Here is a 23,456-nt window from a genome sequence, read left to right on the forward strand (position 1 = left end):
TTTACATCAAAATTTCGGCTTTCTGCTATCACTGTAAAAGTCGTCCTAACCGCTATTTTAATTAATTCTGATGTTTTGGTAATGCTGCCCTCCATCATGCTGTGCAAAAACTATTCTTCGATGATCTTCAATGCAACAAAATGATAGAAAGGCTTCATGCCATGTTACATGAAGTCCATGAACATACCGTTCCTTTTCTTTAAATGCTTCCGCTGACCAGCGATTCAACATGGCGTCGAAGGCAAGTCCGTTTTCACGGGCTGAAATCCAAGAAGCGATTAGAAAGCAAGGAGAAATAATTAGACAGTTAAAGCTTGACGAACAGACAGATGAAGTCAAAAACAAGGTAAAATTAATACTTTTTTCAAAAGAAACTTTAGCTTTGAGAAAGTGCCGGTCATATTAATTTTGATCAGTACCGGTAGTCTACACGTGGTGTTAAATAACTTTTTATTGAGAAATACTATGCGCTTATAGGGGCTTAAAATAACCAACGGGCAGGCGCCGGTCACGTTATTATTATTATTAATGGTGGCCGGTCAAACGTATTTTTCTTTCAATGTACAATCGGTTTTTACATGTAACTATTGAAATAGCGACCCCAGATTGCATCATGTTTAAAGATCAGGGCCCAGTTGATGTTATCATAGATTCCAACCCTTTATGAACGAAAATAGGGCGAATTTTTAGCGCTGACGGTGCGAGCCTCTAGGAGGTCTGGGGCATGTTCCACCGGAAAATTTTTGCAAATTTAGGTTCTCTCAAGTGCCATTTCCCGCATTTTGACATCATTTTTTAGTTATTCTATAAAGTCTTTATTCTTTTCACAGACAATTTTGGTGCTTTTCTTGACTTTTTTTTACACTCAGATCGCAAAAAGTACTAAAGATTAGCAATTTATTCCTTGTTTTCAGAATTTCATGATAAATAGGGAGAATCTGATAGAAATCGGGAGAGCTGGAGGCAATGCATCAAATCGGGAGACTCCCAATCAAATCGGGAGGGTTAGAATTTCTGCGCTATCCACCGGATAAACCGCTATCAACAGGGGTCAGGAAGGACGTGCGCCATGCGCATATGGCCCATAAAGCTATGAAATGGCGCATTAAAAAAGTACTTACCGGGCCTGTGATGCGCCCAAGCCGCAAAACAGCTAGTAAAATATACACTACTTTGTGAAAAGGTTTTAATGTGTAAAATTTTCAGTTTAATGATGAATAAACAAGGGAAAACCACGGTGCCTTCGCTCTTTGCTTCGCGGTCGCTTTATTTTTGTCCCCAGATCCTCAACCCGGACTTTGCTTGCAAACGAGGCTCTTGCTCAGAGCTCCATGTGCTTTCCGTGTTTTCGTGTTGTCATCTGTTTCGTCATTCTAATAGGCCGCTTTGAATATATTTACACCTCTTATTAGCCTCATTTGTTTAAAGTCAACATGCCTACCAAAAAAGTGTTAAAATTGAACAGCTCTTAGAAAGAATTGGCGACATTTTTCACCACGAACGTCAAGTCCGCCACAACTGAGCAGAATCGTGATCCTGTAAACAATGACGAAAACGAAGGTCTGGTGAAACGACTCACGATCAAAGTGTATCCTCCAAGCATTCTAGTTCTGAGGAGCGAAAATTTCAGTTACAGTTCAGAATCTATAGTTTTATCTCAATGAAATTGTTACTTTTGATGGAATAACGTTAAACCTGTATAATTTCATTGTGTAAGTTACAGTACTTAATATGTAATTTTTATTAGCTATATAAGATCTGTGACTTTGCATTTTCACTTTGCTTGAACCAGTGTGAAATACAAGCAATAAAGCATTATGTAACCTTTGTTGAATTTTTTTCCTGGCCCATTCATTTACCCTGATGGCGCAAACGTTTTATAAATGGCCCATAACTTTCCAATGACAGGGGCCATGGGCTCATTTGCCTGTTTTCCTTCCTAATCCCTGTATCAAGTGGATAACTGTTGACACATCATGCTGTGCTACCCACCAGATAATGATGTTTCCAGTGGATAGCGGTATCCACCATTTGAACAACCAGGGCCAGGGTACTCCCCCACAATACATGTACCTATACGGTTATGTGTCGCCCAATGGGGTCGTGATTTTGAGAGTCTCAATCTAAACGTTTCCTAGAACGGGGTATAATATTTCGAATGCATGTACATGTAAATAGGCTATTGAAAGTAAACTAAATTTCTAGTCAAATAGTTTCTAAAACAGGGGACAAATGTGGCAACCTGGGCAACACATACAGTACCGCTCAAATGTAAGTTGACAGTCCCTCGAGCCTCGATCCTCGAGACTCGAGACTCGATCCTCGAGCCTCGAGACTCGATCCTCGAAACTCGAAAATTTCGAGTTTCGAGTCTCGAGTCTCGAGGATCGAGTCTCGAGTCGAGAAAAATAATGAGCTTGTCGCTTGAATGATTCCTCGAAAATAAAATTGCTCAAGCGGGCCGCACTCTCGAAAGTTGTACTGTGGAAGCCAGCGTGCCGGCTACTCATCTCTGCTGTAGCAACGCGCGCTTGGTCGTTTAATATTTCGAACCGTGCCAAAAAGTTCGAAATAGGAGCTTGAAACCGTCGATAGTTAATGAATTCAGGGAAAATCGAACCAGAAGTAACCGAGTTGGAGTTAGCGCGGTCCCGTCGAATCAACATGGACAAATACAACCTGCGTTCAGGCGATCTTAGGACAAACATGAAGCACATGTGCAATGTCACGCATACGATTGTTTGTGTTATGATTTAGGATACAAATATTAAACCTTAAAGTTCACTCAGTCATTTAGTTTTCTTTTGAAAAACGCAGTTACGTGTGTATGAAAGAATCTAAATCGGATACTTGCGTGCGGGGTTGTGTTACATTTATTTGCACTGGAGTTTATTCGAAAGGTTTCAAATTACTTTTGACATACCGTAGAATTCCGGTTATAAGCCCCCCCGCTTATAAGCCCCCCCGGCTATAGGCCCATCATCCTGAAAACAAAAAAATACATCCGATTATAAGCCCCCCCGGATATAAGCCCCCCTCTACCAGATAAAAGTACTGAATAGGGCTAAATGTTGCTTTATTATGTGCTTTTAACTTAAAAACGTATTGTCATCAACCGACTCCCGTGGCTCGTTTTGAAACGTTTTTTTCATTCCGCTTATAAGCCCTCCCGGATATAAGCCCCTCCGCTTATAAGCCCACCCAAAACCCCTTACGAAGTTGTATAAGCCCAGGGCTTATAACCGGAATTCTATGGTATGCAAATTTTGCCAACTTTTATAACTGCGCCGCTTTAAAAAAGAAAAATTTGTATAACTTCTCTAAAGCTGTAATAATAATTAACGCCGATATCTGTGTTATAAATGAAGACAAGTTTCATTCAAGAAGAATTTAGGTTTTAAGAATTTTATGCCAAATTCACAAAAAATAAAACACGCTCATTTCAAGCTAGACGCGATGGCGCGACATAAGTCTGTCTTGCCATTTATTTTCGGAAGGCTTCACGGCTTCGATGTTTTTCACGTGAAATGTTTCGTTTGCCGTCTACAGAATTTTTACAACTCAAATTTAAGAACCGGTTTTATTTACGGAAACTTTTGTCTGAATTTCAGTAGCGACCAGAAAGAGACGTCTGAAATTCAGCCTTCTGAAACTTGCTTGCGTGATTTTGTCGGTTCTAATTTCTACGGCTCAGCTTACAAGATTCGTGGCATTTACATCGTTTCGCATCGAATGCTTCAGATGCTGAATTACAGAACATTTTGTGAAAGAAAATAAATTTATAATTTTATTTGCGAAAACTCGGGATGAACTTGTAAACCAATAACTGAAATATCTTCGTGGTTGAAAACATGCACTTACGGCGGGTTGACAAGGGAGAGCACAAGTTTGAACTACAGGTTCTTTTCACGTCCTTTTCTAAATTTAATTCGGCGATCACGGCTTTCAAGGACGAGTTTGTTTCAATACTTTTAGGTAAGTAGACGGAATTACGATCGGCGCGAATATATCGTACTGTCGAATGTTACATGTCGGGGAAGGTTTATACATTTCATGCGCCGAAGGTGGACGCGAAACACTTGTACATGAGGTGCGAGCGGCTTTTATTCTTTCCTCGAGAAATAAATCGTTTCCTCGAAAGCCTTTCGAGTTATGAATATTCGAGACCGCCTTGTTTCTCGATCCTCGAGACTCGATACTCGAGACTCAAGACTCGATCCTCGAGACTCGAAACTCGAACATTTCGAGTTTCGAGTCTCGAGGATCGAGTCTCGAGGATCGAGTTTCGAGGATCGAGTCGAGACTGTCAACTTACATTTGAGCGGTACTGTACCCACCAAAAACCTGCCCCAATGTATGATGATACAACTGCAACATTCGGTTGAATTGAGAAGATATCCAGCAACCCTCCAAGTTTATTTTTTTCCTTGGTGGCCATTTAGCCACCAACTACACAAAAATCACATGGACAGGGGTTTATTTGGAGAATACTGGTGACATTTGGTTTTTATTTCCAGACATTGTGATGATGTCCACTAAATTGTACAGGAATATTTTAAGTGTTCCTAAATTGTTGCGAGCCACTTCCTTGTCCTGTTCACACTGTCTAGACAGCCAGGTCAGTGGCAGCTTGATACTCTATGTACACCCAAATTAAGTGTCACTGAGCAGTGATTTGATTAGTATTGGAATTTCTATCATAGATAAGTATTCAGGAACCTCATGCAATGCCCAACAACTGCTGGTGCTTTATGATGGGTTCCAGGCATTCTGTAGTATATTACTGCTTCCCCCTCTCCCCCCTGGATGGTATGTTGATCTATCACAGGTTCCTTCACCCCACCAACCTGTTAGGTTATCCAAACAGTTTGCTGGTACCCATTTATACATAATAATAATACTCCTGTATGGAGAGGGGGGGGGGGGGGGGGGGGCACTGTAAGATGTCTTGCCAAAGAACACAACACAATGACCCCACCCAATGCTCAAACCCACACCTCTCAATTCAGAGTACAACATGAAAACCATTACACCACAGCATCTGCCACACATTTCTATATTTGTAGACTACCTATAGTAACTGTATTATATGTGTTCTTCTCTAAACACTTGTGTTAAGCAACGTAACTGATCCTTTTTTTTTTACTTTAATTTTGCTACACCCTTCCATCTACTGTAAGTAGAAGTCAGAGAAAAGTTATATACAGTCTGTAAAAAGACATATACATTGTAGGTGTAACAAAAATTTAATTGCTGACGTGCAGTCAGACATTTTCATTTTTATTTTATTTTGCTTGCAGATAAAGGAAGAAGTAGCAAAACTAGTAGATTTGAAGAAGAAAATTGATAATGATGAGGGAAGCAAGAAGTTTGTCCTTAAGACACCAAAGGTATGCCATGTTTAATTAACAGGGAAAAGTGTGAGGAGTACGGGTTATATAATAATTCTTCTTCTTTTGCCTGTTATTTCTACACTTGGTAAAATTTAGAGGTTGTTGCTTTGATAGAACTAATCAGAGACACTACTCAAATCTCGTTGAGCTATGTTATCAATATAATATATTTTAGCTGAAATCTCAGATATCTATTTATGATATTTTTATTTTTGTATGTCTTGTCTCAAGTAATATCCCAGACACTTGATGCTCAATAACAGTGTCCAATTGATATTCTGGACATTTGTTTATGATGCTGTCTGGAAGAGTAGCAATGAAAGTTATACTGCAGGGTTTTTATTTACCTGTGATTAACTCTGTATCAGACTTTCGAACATTAGTTTCAATGTATTGTAACAAAGCTGATGACAAAAGCAATGCCAAACCCTGTCTGAGGCTGTGTTTTAGCAGAGGCAAGTCAATAGGAACTCGTAACGTTTTTCCTCCAAGCACTGGTAAATTATTGAGTTGGTTGTAGTTTTACTATTTGTCCAAAGTGCATCAGTGTCACCTAGTTCATGTACATGTATATCTCATCTTTTTTTTTATTTAGGGAACTCGTGACTATGCACCAAAGCAAATGGCTGTCAGAGAGAAGGCATTTAAAGCAATCATCAGTTGTTTTGAAAGACATGGTGCTGAACAGATTGATACTCCAGTATTTGAAATGAAGGTGCAGTAATCAGGGGCTGTCAATACATATTTTACAATTTTACACCACTTAAAGCCCATTGAATATTAAGGGGCAGGGGATAAGGAGAAGAAAAATTCTGGACATACTACATGTATAATAATAATAAGTGCAAGGCGTTTGGGGAAGAACCTAACTTTAGCTGATTGTGGTCCTGTGTATTTTTGCTGGATATTTTGTGGGTTGCTCGTAAGTTATTTCCCACCTCATTGCTGTAAATATCTGGCTTGCCACAGGACCAAAAGTAACTCTGGCTATGCTGGAGGAAAAACTCCTTCGCCAGCCCAGATCCAGTCATCTGGTTTGGTTTCTGGTTTTTTACATTTTAATTTACTAAAATACATGTTCATTGAAGTAATGCTTTAGGATAACATTTTCTTTTACAATTACCAAATGTTGCCAAATTTGTGACTTAAGATTCAGTTCAAGTGGTGTTCCACTCATATGCTGACAGAACCTGTTTTTGTGTACACTGCCAGTAATGCTTGAAAATTGTAAAATGTTGAATGTTTTATTTTGCAAAATCTTTACAGTATAAACCATATTGTGTGTCAGTTTTACTACACTTAATATTTCAATTTTTGAGTAAATTTTTTGAACAGTACATTTTCTTTTGTTTGTAGGAGACATTAACAGGAAAATATGGTGAAGACTCCAAATTAATTTATGATCTGGCTGATCAAGGAGGAGAGTTGTTATCACTGAGATATGACCTAACAGTATCCTTAAGAGATCAATTACTTTCTTGAAAGGTTGTTTCTTATCTGTAAAAGTGATGTTTTTTTTGAGTTTTTTCTCTTGGTGAGTGACATGTACAAATAATGTGCATACTACATGAACATCATCTACAACTTCATGTTGGAACAACTTTCAACTAAATTATCAAAAATATAGTTTAGATTGAGAATAAAAGCTTGCATATTATACACTTAATGACTATTCCTGAGGAAAACAGTTAATTTTGTTTCCCGAGGCGAAGCCAAAGGAAACATTGAGCATTCAGGGGAAACAAAATTAACTGGTTTTCCGAGGGATCAGTCATTAAGTGTTCTGTTATATAGCATGATGAAGACTTAGAAAAATGGCACTCATTGGTCAACATTTGCGGGCAACATTGCAATGTTACCCCCTGACATCATACATTTTGCAATGTTGCCTGCTCAGAGACTTTTGGCGGGAAACAGTTTTTATTGTTAGATGTCATGTGACCTCGAATTAGCCAATAAGAACGTGCGCTGATGGGGAAAAATTTCTAGATATAACAATATTGCATATGTGCTGGACAAAAATATGGTTTGGCTATTTTTTAGAAGAACCGGCTTTTAATTCTTGTTTCATGAACCTTAAACCATTGACTTATGAATATGTAAATTATATGTAATATTAGATCTGAATTTTGTGACAACTCTACTATTACACTGTACATGTACTTTGACCATTATTTTTTTTTTAGTTTTTATGGTAACATTTTAGATTCCTCAACAGTACTTTAGGTACCATTTGCAAGATATGTTGCTATGAATAAAATTGAAAAAATTAAAAGATACCACATTGCCAAGGTGTATCGGCGAGACAACCCAGCCATGACAAGGGGGCGGTACAGGGAATTTTACCAATGTGTAAGTCATGAGTTCTGTAAACCCTTACTCAACATAGTAAGGTGGTAAGCTGTATGCTAAATTTAAGGGTGGATGGGAGGTTGAGGTAAGAGAGGTCAGTAAAAGCAGATAGCAACAAAAACAATCCTCTGATATGACACATGACAGTGGCATATGAGAAACAAATCTCTTCAGGCCACATCAGTCTAAGTTAAAAATTAACCTAATAAAGAAGGGCGACAAACGTGTAATTTCTTTACTGGTATATCACAAAAGATAAGATACATCAAGAGTAGAAAGACGTAAGATGCATGTGGCAGTAAAATTCCCTGTGATGTAATTTACGGTGTATTGTATTATGCTAAAAGGTACACCACTGTACATGTTTTTGTTTTCTTCAGGACATTGATATTGCTGGACAATATGACCCCATGATTCCTGATGCAGAGTGTGTCAAGATTGTATCAGAAATACTAACAGATTTAAAACTTGGTGATTTCATAGTAAAGGTAAAACTTTAAAACACTTTGACATTTCACATGCTGATCAGTAGTATGGTTAAAATAGCTCAGAACACATCAATTCAGCAAACAACCTTTAAACGTTTCGCCCTAAACTCTTACTCCATTTGGGTACAGCTGTAGTAGGGCCCAGATTAAAGTGTTCAGTGTGCTGCAAGTGTTTTAAATGCATGCTCATAATACGGAAATTTGTTATTGACTTGCAGGTAAATCACCGTCAGTTGTTGGATGGTATGTTCGCTGTTTGTGGTGTACCCGACGAGAAGTTTCGATCCATTTGTTCTGCTGTGGATAAATTAGACAAGGTAGGTTGATTGAAGTAATAATCAATCAATCAATCTTTTTTTAAAGAAGGTAACACATAATAGTAGCCAAAGCTGCATTCTAAGGTGAAGTTATCTTGTAGTAAGTCAATTGTCATATTTCACATAGAAAAATCCAGCAAAGTCCTCTTTTGTTTAAGGATCAAAGAAAAATTATTTGTATAGCCCTTATTGGTTATTGTCTACATACAGCTTCTGTCTCTGCCGTTAGCTTCACCTTATACAGTTTGACCAAACGTTTTCTCTCGCTCATTTTACTCCCTGTTATACACAGCTTCCTTGGGAAGAAGTGAAAGCAGAAATGGTTGGAGAGAAAGGCTTGGAATCTAGTGTGGCAGACAAGATAGGAGAATATGTAAAGCTTAAGGGAGGAATGGAACTAGTGGAAAGTCTGATGGCAGATGAAGCTCTGAGCAAGAACAAGAGTGCTAAGGCAGCGTTAGAAGATATGAAACTTCTACTACAATACGTTGACTTGTTTAACATCACTGATAAGGTAAGTTCATTGAGCCGGCTTACTTCGTGCAGTTAAAGTTGTATTTTGTTCTTAGAAGAATTTTTGTCTTTTTTTAGGTATCTTTCGATCTGAGTCTGGCTAGAGGATTGGATTATTACACTGGAGTCATATATGAAGCGATATTAACAGGAGAACAACCTGATCTAGGAAAGGCAGCTAAAGGTAAAACTTGTTATATTTGTAGCAGTACATGTACTGTACTGCTACAAATATAATTTGTTTATTCTCAAATTTCTAAAGTAGTATTTATATTTTTCTAGGTGAGCCTGTGGGCGTTGGGTCAGTGGCTGGCGGTGGTCGCTATGACAACCTTGTCGGGATGTTTGATCCCAGAAAAAGAAAGGTAAGGCGGATGTCAGTCCATTTACAAAGGATATGTAAAACGTATGTGTACTTGACTAATACACCAATCAACTGCATTTAAAACAGTAAGAACAGTTATCTGGTAAATAATAAAGATGGTAATTTTTTTGGCCCAGCTCACCACGAGTCTCTCGTAGCTTAGTTAGTTAGTTAGAGCGCCCAACCGGTATCTGGGAGGCCATGGGCTCGATTCCCGTCGGGGACTCAGAATTTTTCTTTGTTCCAAGCTGGGTCATTGTTGAAAAATACATCTTAATTATTTAACAGTTATCTAATGACTGAGGTAACAGTAATCAGATAACCAAGATCAAAACAAGATAAATATTACAATAGACCGGCCAACCAGAACTCGAGACAGTATCTAGCACTGGTGCTTACCGCGGAAAATCGCACTTCAGCTTGTCACATAGAACTCACAGCAGAGCTCCACACTTTTGCCATGTCACCCTCTCCAACAAGTTTTTATTATTGTTTGTTTTTCAGGTTCCATGCGTTGGAGTTAGCATAGGAATTGAAAGAATATTCTCCATTCTCGAAGCCAAAGCCGAGGTAACAATTAATTTATTTGTGATACACTTCTTTTGGGAATTTACTGTTTCTGCATGAAGGGATGCTTGATGTTATATTTCAAACTTTGTGTTTATGTTGCAGGCAGCAGGCAAAGTGCGGACTACAAAGACACAAGTGTTAGTGGCATCCGGTCAGAAAAATCTCTTAAATGAACGACTTAAACTGGCCTGTCAGCTGTGGGAGGCAGGGATTAAGGTAGCTTGGTTTTCACTAGCGACATAAGCATAAGCAGGGAGGTCCTTGTGCCTAGTTAGCTCGCGTATTTAATTTGGGAATATAACGGGGATTTAACATATATATCGTTCACAAAATTCGTGCAACTTGCTCTAACCAATCGGAGTTAAGATGTGTTCTTTTCGGCCAATCAAGCACAAGAACACATTGGCTTACGCGACATGTTTTCCCGCACTTGAAACCCAGTACCCCTGACACATTTCACTTATTCAAACTTTGATTGGATTTTGTGACAGAAAAATATCTGTGAAACCTTTGTTTTAGTGTTTCATTCTTCAACTCTGGTTCTCATTTATATCTTGTTTGCTTTTCTCATTTTTCCCCTGCCAGGCTGAATTACTTTACAAGAAGAATCCAAAGATGCTAAACCAGTTTCAGTTCTGCGAAGATAATGGAGTTCCCTTCTGTGTGGTGATTGGCGAAAGTGAACTTCAAAAGGATGAAGCGACTCTTAGAGACATGAATTCCAGAGAAGAGGTAATAACATGATTCTTTATTTATCAGACTTTGGGTGAATTATGTAAGCTAAATGGTAAAGTCTATGTCCTAGCCAAGTGGCCCATACAGCCGGAGCTTATCCCGTTTCCGTGGCATTAAGCGACTTGGAAGGGATGCTAGTTCATCGCAAGGTACCCCCAGCATTATTTTGCTGGTACCCATTTATACAATTGGGTGCAGAGAGGCACTGTGAGAGTAAAGTGTCTTGCCCAAGAAAACAACGCAGCGCCCCGGCCAGGGCTCGACTCGGAGTCGAGCGCGCTTACCATTGGGCCACCGCGCCTCCCACGGGTGAATTATGTGAATTGTTGTTATCTGTTTATATAAGTACTACTTTCTTTTTCTCTTCTTTACATTTCATGTTTTCATATTTTTTTCAGGTACCAGTAAAACGGGAAGAACTTTGTGATGAAATCAAGAGACGGTGTGCGGCACTTGAGACAAAATCAGAATGACGAAATTTATAAGCTGCTGATAATAAAGACTGAACAGAAGCGATTTGACGCCATAGCTCGTCCCCAGTCGTCAGTTATCTGAAAACTGTATTTCAGGGGCATAATTTTCTTAGGAGTTGACTGGAAACGGCCTGGCTTGTTCTCAGTCTTCTGTTGTAACGATTGGGCACGAGTTAGTTTGATGCACATGTGACACATGTTCGTCGCATTGGCGACGAAAACTGTAGAGACAAATGAGAGCGGGATTTTCAAATTGAAAAAATTTCGTTTTACTGCTTCTTTGTAGCAACCATTGAAGTATGTAACACTTCTATGATGTTTTCCAATTAAAGTTCAAACTTACTAATACTGGATACTAAAGAGTATCGTTCAATAGCAATGCGACTTCCGGTTAAAAAAACAGCGGAAGCAACTATTTAAGTTTATAAGCATAAACTTCAATTCGTTTGTATTGCCAAAAGCGGAAATAAAATTAAATACTAAAAAGTGATTTCCTTCCTTGAAGCTGATATGTACATTTCGTTTCTTACATATGTTGTTATATATTCATGGTGAAACCACACTGTTTTGCCGAAAGTTTATTTGAACGTCTCTCTTTTTAAGGGCCTGTTTATATGGAGTAGAGTTGTCCCTGGTAGGAGAGTTACCCTCTCCCCCGCGCTATCTTTTACCGAGCGTTTATATGAGAAAGTTATCCCTGTTGACCGAGCCAAAACCTGGCCCTATCGGTTCAAAAGACTGGCGAGAGTTATTTTGAAATATCTATTATGACGGCCATTTCTAAAATCAGGAACGCTGAAACATCGACGAAGACCATTTTGGACAAATTTGCCGCCGACTTCGATGTTGTTTTGGGCTATTGCAGCATTTGCGCATGCTCCGTATATGTCAACTTGTCCCTGGGAGGCAAGGCAAAAATAACCAAACTGTTTATATGGAAAAATGTTGGCTCGCTCCCCAGGGTCACCCTACCTTCAAAGCGAGTGACCCTCCACCCAGGGTCACCCTGCCCCCCGAGCCAACTTTGCAATTTCTCATACAAACAGTTCGCAGCTATTTATAAATAAACGTATAAAAAACTCCCTCGCCCGGGGTGGCTCGGTATGGAGGGTAACCCTCCTACCAGGGACAACTCTCCTCCATATAAACAGGCCCTGAGTCCCTCACGGCGCTTTTCAAAATCATGCGCACTCTGCCATGCTAACGATTACGTTTTTCGCTTCTGTCAATCAAAATTACGATGACAATCAGCGAACCGTGAAAAAAAAGGAAACAAAGATCGAGACCGAAGATGACTGACGGCAGCGAAAAATGCAACCATCAGTTCAGAGTTCGCACAGTAAGAAAGCTAATCGTTCAAAGAGCTTTCAATCACGATTGGAGATAAAGGAATCAATGACTACCTCTCCCCAAGTCCACGCCCCAAAAGGTCTTGCCTCCTTCTCTCTCGTCCTTTTTACACCTAAAACGTTGCTGAAATGGTCATTTCTATTGTTAAAAACCTGTGTTAAACGGACACTACCATCCAACATGCCTGATGCCCGAGTTCTCGCTCATGGAAAGGGGGGCCGCTCGGTGGCCATCAGTAAAGTCGATCACTCAGTTCAGATAACGAAGCTCCTACAGCGAAAAAGCCATTACTACCAACCCATAACTTCTTAACAAGATGAATTGTTTTCACGAAATTTGTTATTTAATACCGTTCAACTAGTTAACTTTCGCGTTGCGGACACCCCGCTATTACGTACAAAATCAGATCCCAGCGAGAGTTATAAAGGTTTGACTGGAAATTACTCCCGCTATTACGGACTCTCGCTATTACGGAATTACGGACACTTTCGTGGTACTAAAAGAACAATTTTATTGTTTTGACTCTCGATAAAGCGGACACCATGAACTTCTCACAATAACATTATTACGGAAAATTCAGTCTGTTGTTCGTTATTTGGCAAAACACACTTCAAAAGACTTCTGAAATATACATTTTTGTATCAGTTCCTTCAGTAACAGTACAGAAGACTTTGCCTTTTACTTCAGCTAGACCTTTTCCCTCCAGACTCTTAAGGAAACATCAAGCCCGCATCTTCCATTCCCAACGACTGCTTAGCAGTTTCACTACTGTTGTAATGTTAAGCTCGTCATAGTCTATATTATTAAAGTATTATTTAACTTATGTTAAAAAATACTTTTTTTCTCATACCCCGCTATTACGGACACTTAACGATGCGCTTGGGTCCGCTATAACGAGAGTTGACTGTATACTGCTTACACAACCCTTTCAGATCCTTTACAGTGTTTTGATGAAAAACATCACGATCATAAAGCGATGTTGTTAAATTAAATTGGCGTTCTGCTATTGAGAAATTATGCACTCTTAATAACATCTGCTCCGTGGAAGTACAGTGTGTAATTTATATTTGAACCTCGACGGCTTTTTAAACACTGATTACTCATTTTACTTGGTATTATTTTTTTTACTAAAAGATCTCAATACTTCTCAACCGCGGAGAAAGCAAAAAGTTTTTCGTCCAGTTTTCAACACCTGAAAAGAAAATCCTCTTGGTAGAGTCTAGGAAACTGATAAACAGGTAGAAAACCTATCACCTCGCATTGTCTACGATGCAATAATTAGAAAATGTTAAGTGTTGTGACAAAATGAGAAACTCGTTATACTCGTGAGAGAACAAAAAGGTGGATGCTTAGGAAATGTAAATTTTGCCATTAAGGTGTAAAGCATAAGCGCTCTGACAAGAAATTGTCCAATAAGATTCCGAAGACAATGCAAATAGCATTATCGCCAATATCTTTAAAACTTTCACAGTCATGAATAATTATTTAGTGCGGACAAAAAGTATAGGAAATTATTCCGCGAGGAAATCAACATGTGCTTGCAAACATCTGTCTGCTAACTGACACACGTCGCTTTGTTTTGAACATTTAGTTGGCTTTTCTGTAAAACCGTGCCGCGTAATTCAAGAAATGGGAACTGGAGGAAAAGACAAAGATGGTGAATCAGCCCAGCTCGTGGGAAGTCAGGACGTGGAGTCGGGTCACGAAGAAGATTCCAGCGAGAAGTGTAAAGACAAGAAGGGTTGTGGAGCGAAGTGTTTAGCTTGCTTTCGTTGCTGTTTTGGGTTTATCCTGTTCCCATTTGTCTTTATAATCACTTTCATTGCTTGCCTCGTCTGGCTTATTCTGTTGCCAGGTATGTTGAAATGAACTGATCTTTTGGGCTAGTCCACAGTCCTTTATCTACGCCGTTTTTAAAACTCATTTCTAATGCTAAATGCCCTAACAAAGTAAACGCCGGCACCGCCTGTTTCTGACGGGTTTATACTAAGGCCAAAATAGATCAGTGAAATTGTGTTGTTATTTTTTTTTCGTGTTTATTCAGTTTCAAGATACTTTTCAAATAGCGAGTTTTGCTGTGACATAACCTGGTGATAATTTCTAGCAATCAATTGTCGCTGAGGCCGTCAAAAAAGTCCTGCCGTTTACCACAAAAGAGACGCTCTTTACACATTGAGCTTAAGATATAATATAAAAGCGTTATTGCTCACTGAAAAACGGTGCGCTAGGTAACTCTTAAAAATTATCTTCACTGATTCCCTAAGATCTTTAATAAAACGATTGAAAAGAAAGCTTTGTCTAGATCGTAGAATTCATTTTTTAATTCAAGCTTACTGAACCGATCGATGTATTTTTCGATTGAATGAAATCAGCTGCAAACCCGCAAAATTTAAATTAGCCATCAAAATATTAAGTTGCTATTCAACCATTCACTTTATTTCTCATCTACATAAGTATTTTCTCTCTTCTTTTTCAGCCAAATGCTGTTCGCCCTGCTGTGCTCCATTGTTTGACTGGGTCGTTCAACTTTTGATGCTGCCCGTTCGGTTTTATCGCTGGGTATTGGGCAAAGAACAAGGCGATGAATAAAAATATTGTAGACGTTCTATTAAATTTAACACCTTTAAAACAATGACTCGTTCACGCAGCTTTCAGGTGTATGTCGTCTTCGAATAAAAAGATATATTTTAGACTTAAACCTAGCTTTCAAAACTAAATCATCCTAATAGTATTTTAGTCGAAGACCCTTCATAAAAACAGTAAAAATAGAGTAATTTTGAAAAACTGAGGTTATCTTTGTCAGCGGAAAAGACTGAAAGGAAACTCTTTTGTGTGTCTGACATTAAATCGCGTATAGGGTGAGGTGATACAAAATTTGACTTTTAAACGAGAAATGGGTTTATTAGCACCGTGCGCAAACTCGATCCTAGATCCTCGTCTCCAGGATTTTTGCAATGCGAGGTGATAGTTTTTTCTACCTGTTTATCAGTTTCCTAGACTCTACCAAGAGGATTTTCTTTTCAGGTGTTGAAAATTGGACGAAAAACTTTTTGCTTTTTGATTTAGTTGGCTTTTCTGTAAAACCGTGCCGCGTAATTCAAGAAATGGGAACTGGAGGGAAAGACAAAGATGGTGAATCTGCCCAGCTCGTGGGAAGTCAAGACGTGGAGGCGGGTCACGAGGAAGATTCCAGCGAGAAGTGTAAAGACAAGAAGGGTTGTGGAGCGAAGTGTTTAGCTTGCTTTTGTTGCTGTTTTGGGTTTATCTTGTTCCCATTTGTCTTTATAATCACTTTCATTGCTTGCCTCGTCTGGCTTATTCTGTTGCCAGGTATGTTAAAATGAACTGATCTTTTGGGCTAGTCCACAGTCCTTTATCTACGCCGTTTTTAAAACTCATTTCTAATGCTAAATGCCCTAACAAAGTAAACGCCGGCACCGCCTGTTTCTGTCTTTATAATCACTTTCATTGCTTGCCTCGTCTGGCTTATTCTGTTGCCAGGTATGTTAAAATGAACTGATCTTTTGGGCTAGTCCACAGTCCTTTATCTACGGTGTCCAAGAGAGAAAACCCTGGGAACGAAGTTGAGGGCTTTTCCTGAGATCGAGGTTGTACTGTGTACCAAATGTTTATCGCGCCCGTTTACAGTCTCGTGCGCAAGTTGTTAGAGAGGAAGGGCAAGAACCCTGGAAACGAGGCTGGACGGTTAGACAACGGTTGGATCTTTTTCAGCCTCGTAATCAATTATGACGTCACAGATTGACAAACTCATGCGCGTTTGCTGTTTGTATAAAAAACCTGTTGTTCCAGAAGAAAAACAATTGAAACGGTTTATCCCAACAGAAATTTTACTGAAAAATGTTAATACCTTCCGAGGTATCTCCTTTTTCTTACTTCTACCGAAACGACCGGAATTTTCTATACCATTTGTTAGCATTACCAGGCTTCTCGCAAAATAAACATAATAACATTGCTGATCATTGTAGAGATATCACGAAGATGGTAGAATTCGATCACGTGCGGTTATTATATTACTCAGGCCCGCACGGCATTCAGTAAAAATATCTTAAGGTGCAGCGTAGGTCATTCACGTTCCGTTCTGTTTTCATGAAAAAGGAAAGTCTAGTATCATTTGTCAGAAAATCACAACCAGAAATTCCCATTAAATGGTAATACGCGTTCTATGTATAACGACATAAAGACGCTAAAGTAAGTGGCCTTTAAACGAAGCACGACCCTAATTTTGTTGAGAAAATATAGCGTCGCTCAAGGTAATAAAGAAAGCTGTTATCATTCTAAATCGTTTTAACAATTTGTCAAAAACGTAGTGATTTGCATAACAATAATGCCTGATTTTCGTACGTGCGGCGCCTTTATAAACTGCGACATTACCGCCTTAACTATATACCTGGGAACCTGGGAACCCACACAAAATAAGCCGCTCAATTTAAGGAATTGGGTTACTATTTGGAGCTTTAAAGAAACCATTTTTAATGGGTTTTTTTTCCAAAGTTTAAACTGAACATCAAAATTTAGGAAAACGATGAGTCAGTCAAACCAGGCTGAAAGATTTGCAAATCACGACTTGACCACGTGCACTGGACTGCCGGACATGTTTACATGATGCAGTGAACATAACACTTGCTTGTGCTTGTGCTATCTCCTCTTGCAATATCAATATAATGCCAAACAGAATGGCTTTGGTTGCTCAGAGAGCGGATACGTTTAACTTATGCGCGCTCTTTACATGTAAACTACCAGCTTACAAATAGTTTGGGCTTGAAGAGGTTTTGCGGACAAGTCACATATATTTTCGTGCCACCCGTAACACAGTGCTGATTTACCGTCAACTGTTTATTCACCTTCGGCAAGTCTCTTAACTTTAAAAGGATCATGGCCAAGAAATGTCATACGAAGCAAACAACGTTATTGGTGTAGGTTAAAACTGCAGTATAATAGGGCAACTGTTCAAACGATGTGGCAGTTTCGCAATAGGTAAACAAATAAATACTCTAAATTGTGTCAGTTCAAGCTGTCTTGTTTCTCATATATATCGATGCGCGTTAAGCCAACACGTTCGCTCCCTGAAAAGCTACACGGCCTATATATGTGAGTAATCTTTCCCACCCCGCTAATTTCTTCGACCACTAAACATTATCCTGTCAAGTGTAGTTGGACCTGCTAGTGAATACACTTCTGTCTACCGGCAAAACTCACTTCCTTACCAAGTAACTGAAATAAGTCTCTTACACTAGATCTCTAATATTTTAGACAGAAACGTTAATTTAAAAAGCGGTGGTCGCTATAGCTGAGCGAGGTATCCCCCAAACGTTAAGTGGCGTTGCAAGATATGTTTTAATCTTCATATAAACTTGACCTAAAATCTTTTTCAATACTGAAATCACGTTGAAAACAAAATTGAGTATTTAGTATTGAATATTGAAAATGAAACTTTCTCGACTCGACCATTCGTTTCGTGAGATGTATAAACGTCTTCGCAAACAGGTGAAAAAACAATTATTAGGAGTTCAAAAATTGATTCTTGTCATATTTGCTTTTCATATTTGCTCTTTGGTGCGTGTTTCTCGGTAAATCAATCATAGAGAGATACTTAGATGAAAAACTGGCATAAAACAGCCTCAAATTTCAAGCCTCGCATCATTTGCCATCTAATACACAAGAAGTGAAGTTTCGTTCGCCGCTCAGCTACAAAGCAATCGAAATTCAGAATCATGAGGCTGCTTTTTGCGCTTGTACTTTCCCTGTTGGCAGCTTTGATTTACGCTAACCCTTCTTTGAAAGTGGGAGAGTTCAACGAAAATGAGATGATGCAAGAGGACGAACCAGTAGAAATTGAGGAAGCCGTAAATGATGACGCTGACGACGACGACGAGGCAACTGATGATGACGATGACGAAGTTGATGAAGAAGAAGACCTTGCTGCCGGCGGCGACGGCCAGAAGGTAAGCGGGTTTAACAATGTATCCCATACTTCAGACTAGTTTTGTTGCTAGAACATAAGTAAATACTGGTAAAAACTCCTATTCAAGGGGGATTAGAACGCAAAACATGGATTCAATCTCTTGCTTTATCTCAGAGTAAATGATCCGCTTTTTGAGGGCTGGGTTGAGTTGCTACATAAGCGACAATGACACAGTTGTTGTGGGTAAAATTTAATTTGGGTGACAGAGAAGCAAGACTAGGGACTTGGGGCCCACGGGGGGGGGGGGGGGGGAGCGCCTGGGGGAAGAACATGGCAGGTGGTAGCGGGGGTAGGCACCCTGGATAGATGTTCCGGACCTGTCTGGGGACTGTGGAATTCTGCCCACGGTCTCGTTGGCTGTGTCAGTAGATAATTCCGCGCGATTTCGCAAGATTCGCCCTTTACTTTAACCGGCGTTCAAGTTTTTGTTCCAAACAAATTGTTTAATTGCATAGAAGTTAGACTTGCTCCAAGTCGACCTCGTATAAATTGATGAGAGCCGACCTCGTATAGAGAAAAAAAATTAAAAGGACTTTGAGAAAGTCTAAATAGAAGTGAATGCATTCAAGCACGAGTCTTTGAACGTCAGCAGGATTATGTTTACGTTTGACAGCTTGGCTACAAAATGAGAGGGAAAGTGCTAGCGAAAAGAAACACAATAGCCTCCCTTTGGCTTCAAAAATGTTCACAGATATTCCTTGGACGTTTCCTCGACCTTTGCTCTTGAAAAACTGTTCGCTTCTTGGAACAGATAATTTCCAAGCAATGTAAGGTTAACATAGAGGTTTTCTAGCATAAGTTGTGATCCAGTTTGTCTTGCGAGCAATGACCGCTTTGAAATAAAAAAGAATAGAAAACTATCGAGCACTTATAAAAAATTGGGAAGTTACTTTTTGGGTGTTGAACAGAAATTTAGCGTGATACCAAATGTGACGCTGTTTCCAGTGTATATAAATAATGTCTAATTTGATGTATGCTAACCGCTTTCTCGTTCCCAGACGCCACTCTCTTGCCGTTGTCCCCCGTTCGCAGCAAAAGTGCGAAGGGCCTAAGGAGGAGTCTGTGCTAACTAACAGAACCTTCAACGTGAATGTTGTTCTCCAAAGATGTTCTATAATCGTGTTTTTCCATTTGAACTTGACAACCAGAAAGATCTTCAGCATTGTCGAAGGGTAGATTAAGTTTTCAGTGTACCTAACCACGATTTACCAAACTTTGAGCGCTCGCTTTGAGTAATCTTTTACAAAAATCCAAGCACTCGAGTACTTGCGAAACTTTGCGAGCACAAGCAAACCATCACCCTTCGACCGTTTAGCCAGAACTCTAAAATTTTAAGAGAAAATTTAATACCCGTAATAGCACATAGGAAAGTAAATGGTAGGTCTTGCTGCAAAGAAGAAATCGTCTTCGATGCAGTTTCTTTTATAATTATTCTAAAAAATGAAAAAATTAACACGCACGCCCTGTTTTCTCTTTACTGCACAGAATTGCAGCAGAACCTTAAGGAAAGAGCTTGGAAAATGTCTGAAACATGGTTGCCGTTTTGGGGGAGCGACTGAGGGAATGGTTACTGCCTGCGTGCAGATCGTTATACACAAATGCAACCCTGACGAGGACACGGTATGTATTTCGAAACTAATGTTCAAACGACTGCGTGATACAGATGTATCTTTTTAAAGAGGTGGAACCAAACGTTTTCAAACAATTATTCCACGAGCGCGCGCTGGATATGAGATGGTACATAGCCAAGACCCTAGCCCAGACCCTAGTCAGACTTCTCGGTCAAGCTTGTACATAGCCAACTAGGTACAATGTTATATACCCGAGGTTGGTAATGAACTCCTGGTGATAGGGATACTTAACAATTATTCCACGAGCGCGCGTTGGATATGAGATGGTACATAGCCAACTCGGCGCTACGCGCCTCGTTGGCTACAACGATCACATATCTAACAAGCGCGAGTGGAATAATTGTTTTATTAAAAACGCCCAAAGAATTGCAATATTCGAGCTCCCCGGCTATTTTCGTTGACGCGGTTCGGCTACCAAATTTGTGGTCAATGGTATATGAACTCATATACCATTCCCTGTTGACCAATCAAAACGCAGGTATTGCAATATACCATTGCTAGTTTTTAATAATTAACATTATACCTAAATCTGCTTGTGTTCATGGCTTTTTTTTGTTTACATGAACAGTGCATATACGAAGCCTGCTTAAGTTAAGTTCAGCGGTAAGCAAAAAAGAGCGATGCACAAGTCACTGTTTTCTTTGTTTTTCTTCTGCTGTAGAAAAACTGCATCAATAAGCTGCCAGTTTGTATGTCAAAGCGCTGTAAAGATCGGCGACTTGGAAAGCCTGGGAGAAAATGCTTCAGAAGATTCAGGAAATGCGTCAAGAAAGCGGAGGGGTCTGGAATGGAGCTGCTGTAATTTTCATCGAGTTGATGCGGAAAACTATTCGGCGAACGTTGCCGTGAAAAATCTTAGATTGTTTAGTAGTAAATAAATATGTCAAACTGACATGAAATTTGTTTATTTATATTTAGTACTCTTCTATGAGGATCAGTTTTACCAGAAGCCCAAATCGGGGATTATGGCTTCTGTTTTTACACAAAAATACCACGTGCTTCTGTTTCTTGGGTTTCCATTGATCAAAATCACTACTCGATATCATCTCCGTATATCATATTTTACTTCATAACTCTCTCCTCCCCAGAGGCTTGTGTTGTATTCGCCTACTAGCGCGCGTGGGAAGACTGGGGACAGGAAAGATAAGGCGCGCGGTGCACGACAGGAAGGAGAAGAAAGAAGTGATTCCCGTCGCTCCACGCCTGTCGTTCTATGATCTCCATAGGAGCCAGAAAGACAAAATGTTACCCTCAAAGTGCCAGAACACAGATGTCTGATGAATTATTGCGCATTCCTGTTTCTCCGCGAGAAAAATTGTGCTGAGAATGTGACACCCGGTCTTCTTTCGTATAATTTGGAAAACTAATTTGTCATCTGCGTGAGATTTGTCTAATTTTTACCCTTTTTTCGTTTGGCGATACAGAGTTACGATGCATTCAAGAATTGGGGTGAGCGCTCCCACTCCCTTGAGCTCTGTGTTGACTATCCCCAATCCTACTCGACTGCATGGTTCTACGGCGGCCAGCCCATGTACACAAGTGACAGTGAAAATAATCTTGGCGGGAAAACGTTTAGACCACGAGAAAAGGCAACAGCTGTCTTGTTTTATTCACAGTACAGGTTTGTTGTTTAATACATATCCTTACTATTAAACAACAACCCGTTTAATTGACATACGGACGGAATGGATACTCTAACATATTCTGGAATATACTCTTATTCTGGAATAATAATCGCATGCACCCTAAACTAAGCGACCTTCAGATGAAAAATAGCGAAATTTTTTCAGGATATGTTGCGTTTTTAAGTGAAACAAAAAGGACGGAAAAATAGCATCATAAACACTCTTGTTCATTGGCCATTTTAATTTGACCAGAAATAAAATACAAACAGCGGCACCAAACATAACATGGATTACGCTTGGTTTGAAGAAAGAGCCTATGCGACAGCAAACATCTTCAGGATAAATAGCACTCTTTCATCATTCTCGTTGCAAGATCTCTTTACAAACAGTAATTTGCATAACGGGTGTGCATGTATGTCAAACCAGGCTTAAAGGTTTGCAAATCATGACTTATTCACGTGCGCAAGGTTGAAATGTTTACATACTGCTAAGAGCAGAGCAGCTGATTGCGACTGTATCAACCTCTAGTGTGTTCTTATAAAATCAAAATATCGCCAAACAGAAAGGCGCTGGTTTTTCAGCTGAGAGCGGATGTAAGGTTTCTCTCTGGTAAATTGTTTTGCTCTTTGCTGAACAGCCAGAGCCACCTACTAGTCTACAATTATCGGAAAATTAACTTTCAGTTTGAATAGAGTTTGCTGACAGGTCATCTACACAAATCAGCAGTCAGTTTTCTTGCTGTGCGTCGTAATTTGCCGAAAACGTGATTTTTTTATTACTTGTCACTGTATTGTCGCCAACTTTTTCAAGGCATTCTCAGTGAGTTCTTGTCATAACAAGTCTCTTGGTTTAAAGAATCATGATTGAAAACTGTCCTACAAATCAAAAGATTTAATTGGTGTGGTAAGATACGGTTGCAAAAAAAGACAACTGTTTAAATTATCTGTCAGTTTCTCAGTGAGCGGACAAACAAATGATCAAAATTGTCTAAGCCGGCTCAAGGTTGTCAAGATTCTTTGTGTCTCAATGCACACAAAACTGTGACTTATAATTTTGACATTCGCTTTATGAAATGCTGTATGGTCTAAGTTCCGTTGTCTTATACATAAAAAATTCTAGTTCTTGTTATTGGTTTATGTTTTATTAGTGAGTGAATACCTACTCTGCTCATTTTCTGTTCTCTAAACATTGACCTATCTGACAGTTTAACTTAAAAGGGAAATGCACTTCTATTCATATTTCCCTTCCCTTCTCTATCAAGCCAATGGAAGACTCATCGGCTAAATCTTTAATGTATCTTTAAGAAAAAACGTAAATTAAGTAGCTGCAATCTCTAGCTAAGAGAGGCATTTCGTAAACGTTAAGTGGCGTGGCAAGTTAGGTTTACGTCACATTCTTAGTATAAAATTGTTCCAAAAATTTTTCGAATAATAAACCACGTCTTTCAGTTGTTAAAAATATAAGTTTATCGGCAAGAACCTTTATTTTTGTGATCTGTAGCAAAAGTGGTTTAAACCTTTGCAAAAAGCTGGCAAAACAATCATTATGAGTTTAAAATTAAGTTTTGTTCTATTTGTTTTTCATATTTGCTCTTCGGTGTGTGTTTTTCGGTAAATCAATATTTCTGATGAAACATGCCTCGCATAATACAATCTCAAATCT

General features: G+C 39.3%; 3 protein-coding genes across 4 annotated transcripts; all 3 read left to right on the forward strand.

Annotated features, from left to right (window-relative positions):
* The first annotated feature begins 217 nt into the window (after positions 1-217).
* Positions 218-11,703, forward strand: LOC144654554 (histidine--tRNA ligase, cytoplasmic-like). Of its 2 annotated transcripts, XM_078514714.1 has the most exons (15): positions 219-346; positions 4,518-4,618; positions 5,301-5,390; positions 5,989-6,108; positions 6,750-6,845; positions 7,620-7,745; positions 8,126-8,233; positions 8,452-8,550; positions 8,843-9,064; positions 9,142-9,247; positions 9,346-9,428; positions 9,932-9,997; positions 10,100-10,213; positions 10,583-10,729; positions 11,131-11,703. In XM_078514714.1, the coding sequence occupies exons 2-15, from the start codon at positions 4,526-4,528 to the stop codon at positions 11,203-11,205; spliced, it is 1,545 nt and encodes a 514-aa protein (XP_078370840.1). In that variant the 5' UTR covers positions 219-346; positions 4,518-4,525; the 3' UTR covers positions 11,206-11,703. The 2 variants fall into 2 exon arrangements, with proteins under 2 accessions (XP_078370839.1, XP_078370840.1); XM_078514713.1 differs by lacking the exon at positions 4,518-4,618 and having other exon boundaries at positions 218-346.
* A 2,347-nt stretch (positions 11,704-14,050) lies between these two features.
* Positions 14,051-15,381, forward strand: LOC144654256 (uncharacterized). Its single transcript, XM_078514338.1, has 2 exons — positions 14,051-14,410; positions 15,032-15,381. Exons 1-2 carry the CDS (start codon positions 14,185-14,187, stop codon positions 15,142-15,144), a joined length of 339 nt encoding a protein of 112 aa, XP_078370464.1. The 5' UTR covers positions 14,051-14,184; the 3' UTR covers positions 15,145-15,381.
* A 2,788-nt stretch (positions 15,382-18,169) lies between these two features.
* LOC144653941 (uncharacterized) lies at positions 18,170-21,068 on the forward strand. The gene is made up of 3 exons (XM_078514075.1): positions 18,170-18,518; positions 20,024-20,158; positions 20,831-21,068. Exons 1-3 carry the CDS (start codon positions 18,288-18,290, stop codon positions 20,969-20,971), a joined length of 507 nt encoding a protein of 168 aa, XP_078370201.1. The 5' UTR covers positions 18,170-18,287; the 3' UTR covers positions 20,972-21,068.
* Positions 21,069-23,456: the final 2,388 nt, after the last annotated feature.

Source organism: Oculina patagonica, chromosome 5, assembly GCF_052425735.1.
Source record: "Oculina patagonica isolate OP01 chromosome 5, crgOcupat, whole genome shotgun sequence".
Lineage (NCBI taxonomy): Eukaryota > Metazoa > Cnidaria > Anthozoa > Scleractinia > Oculinidae > Oculina > Oculina patagonica.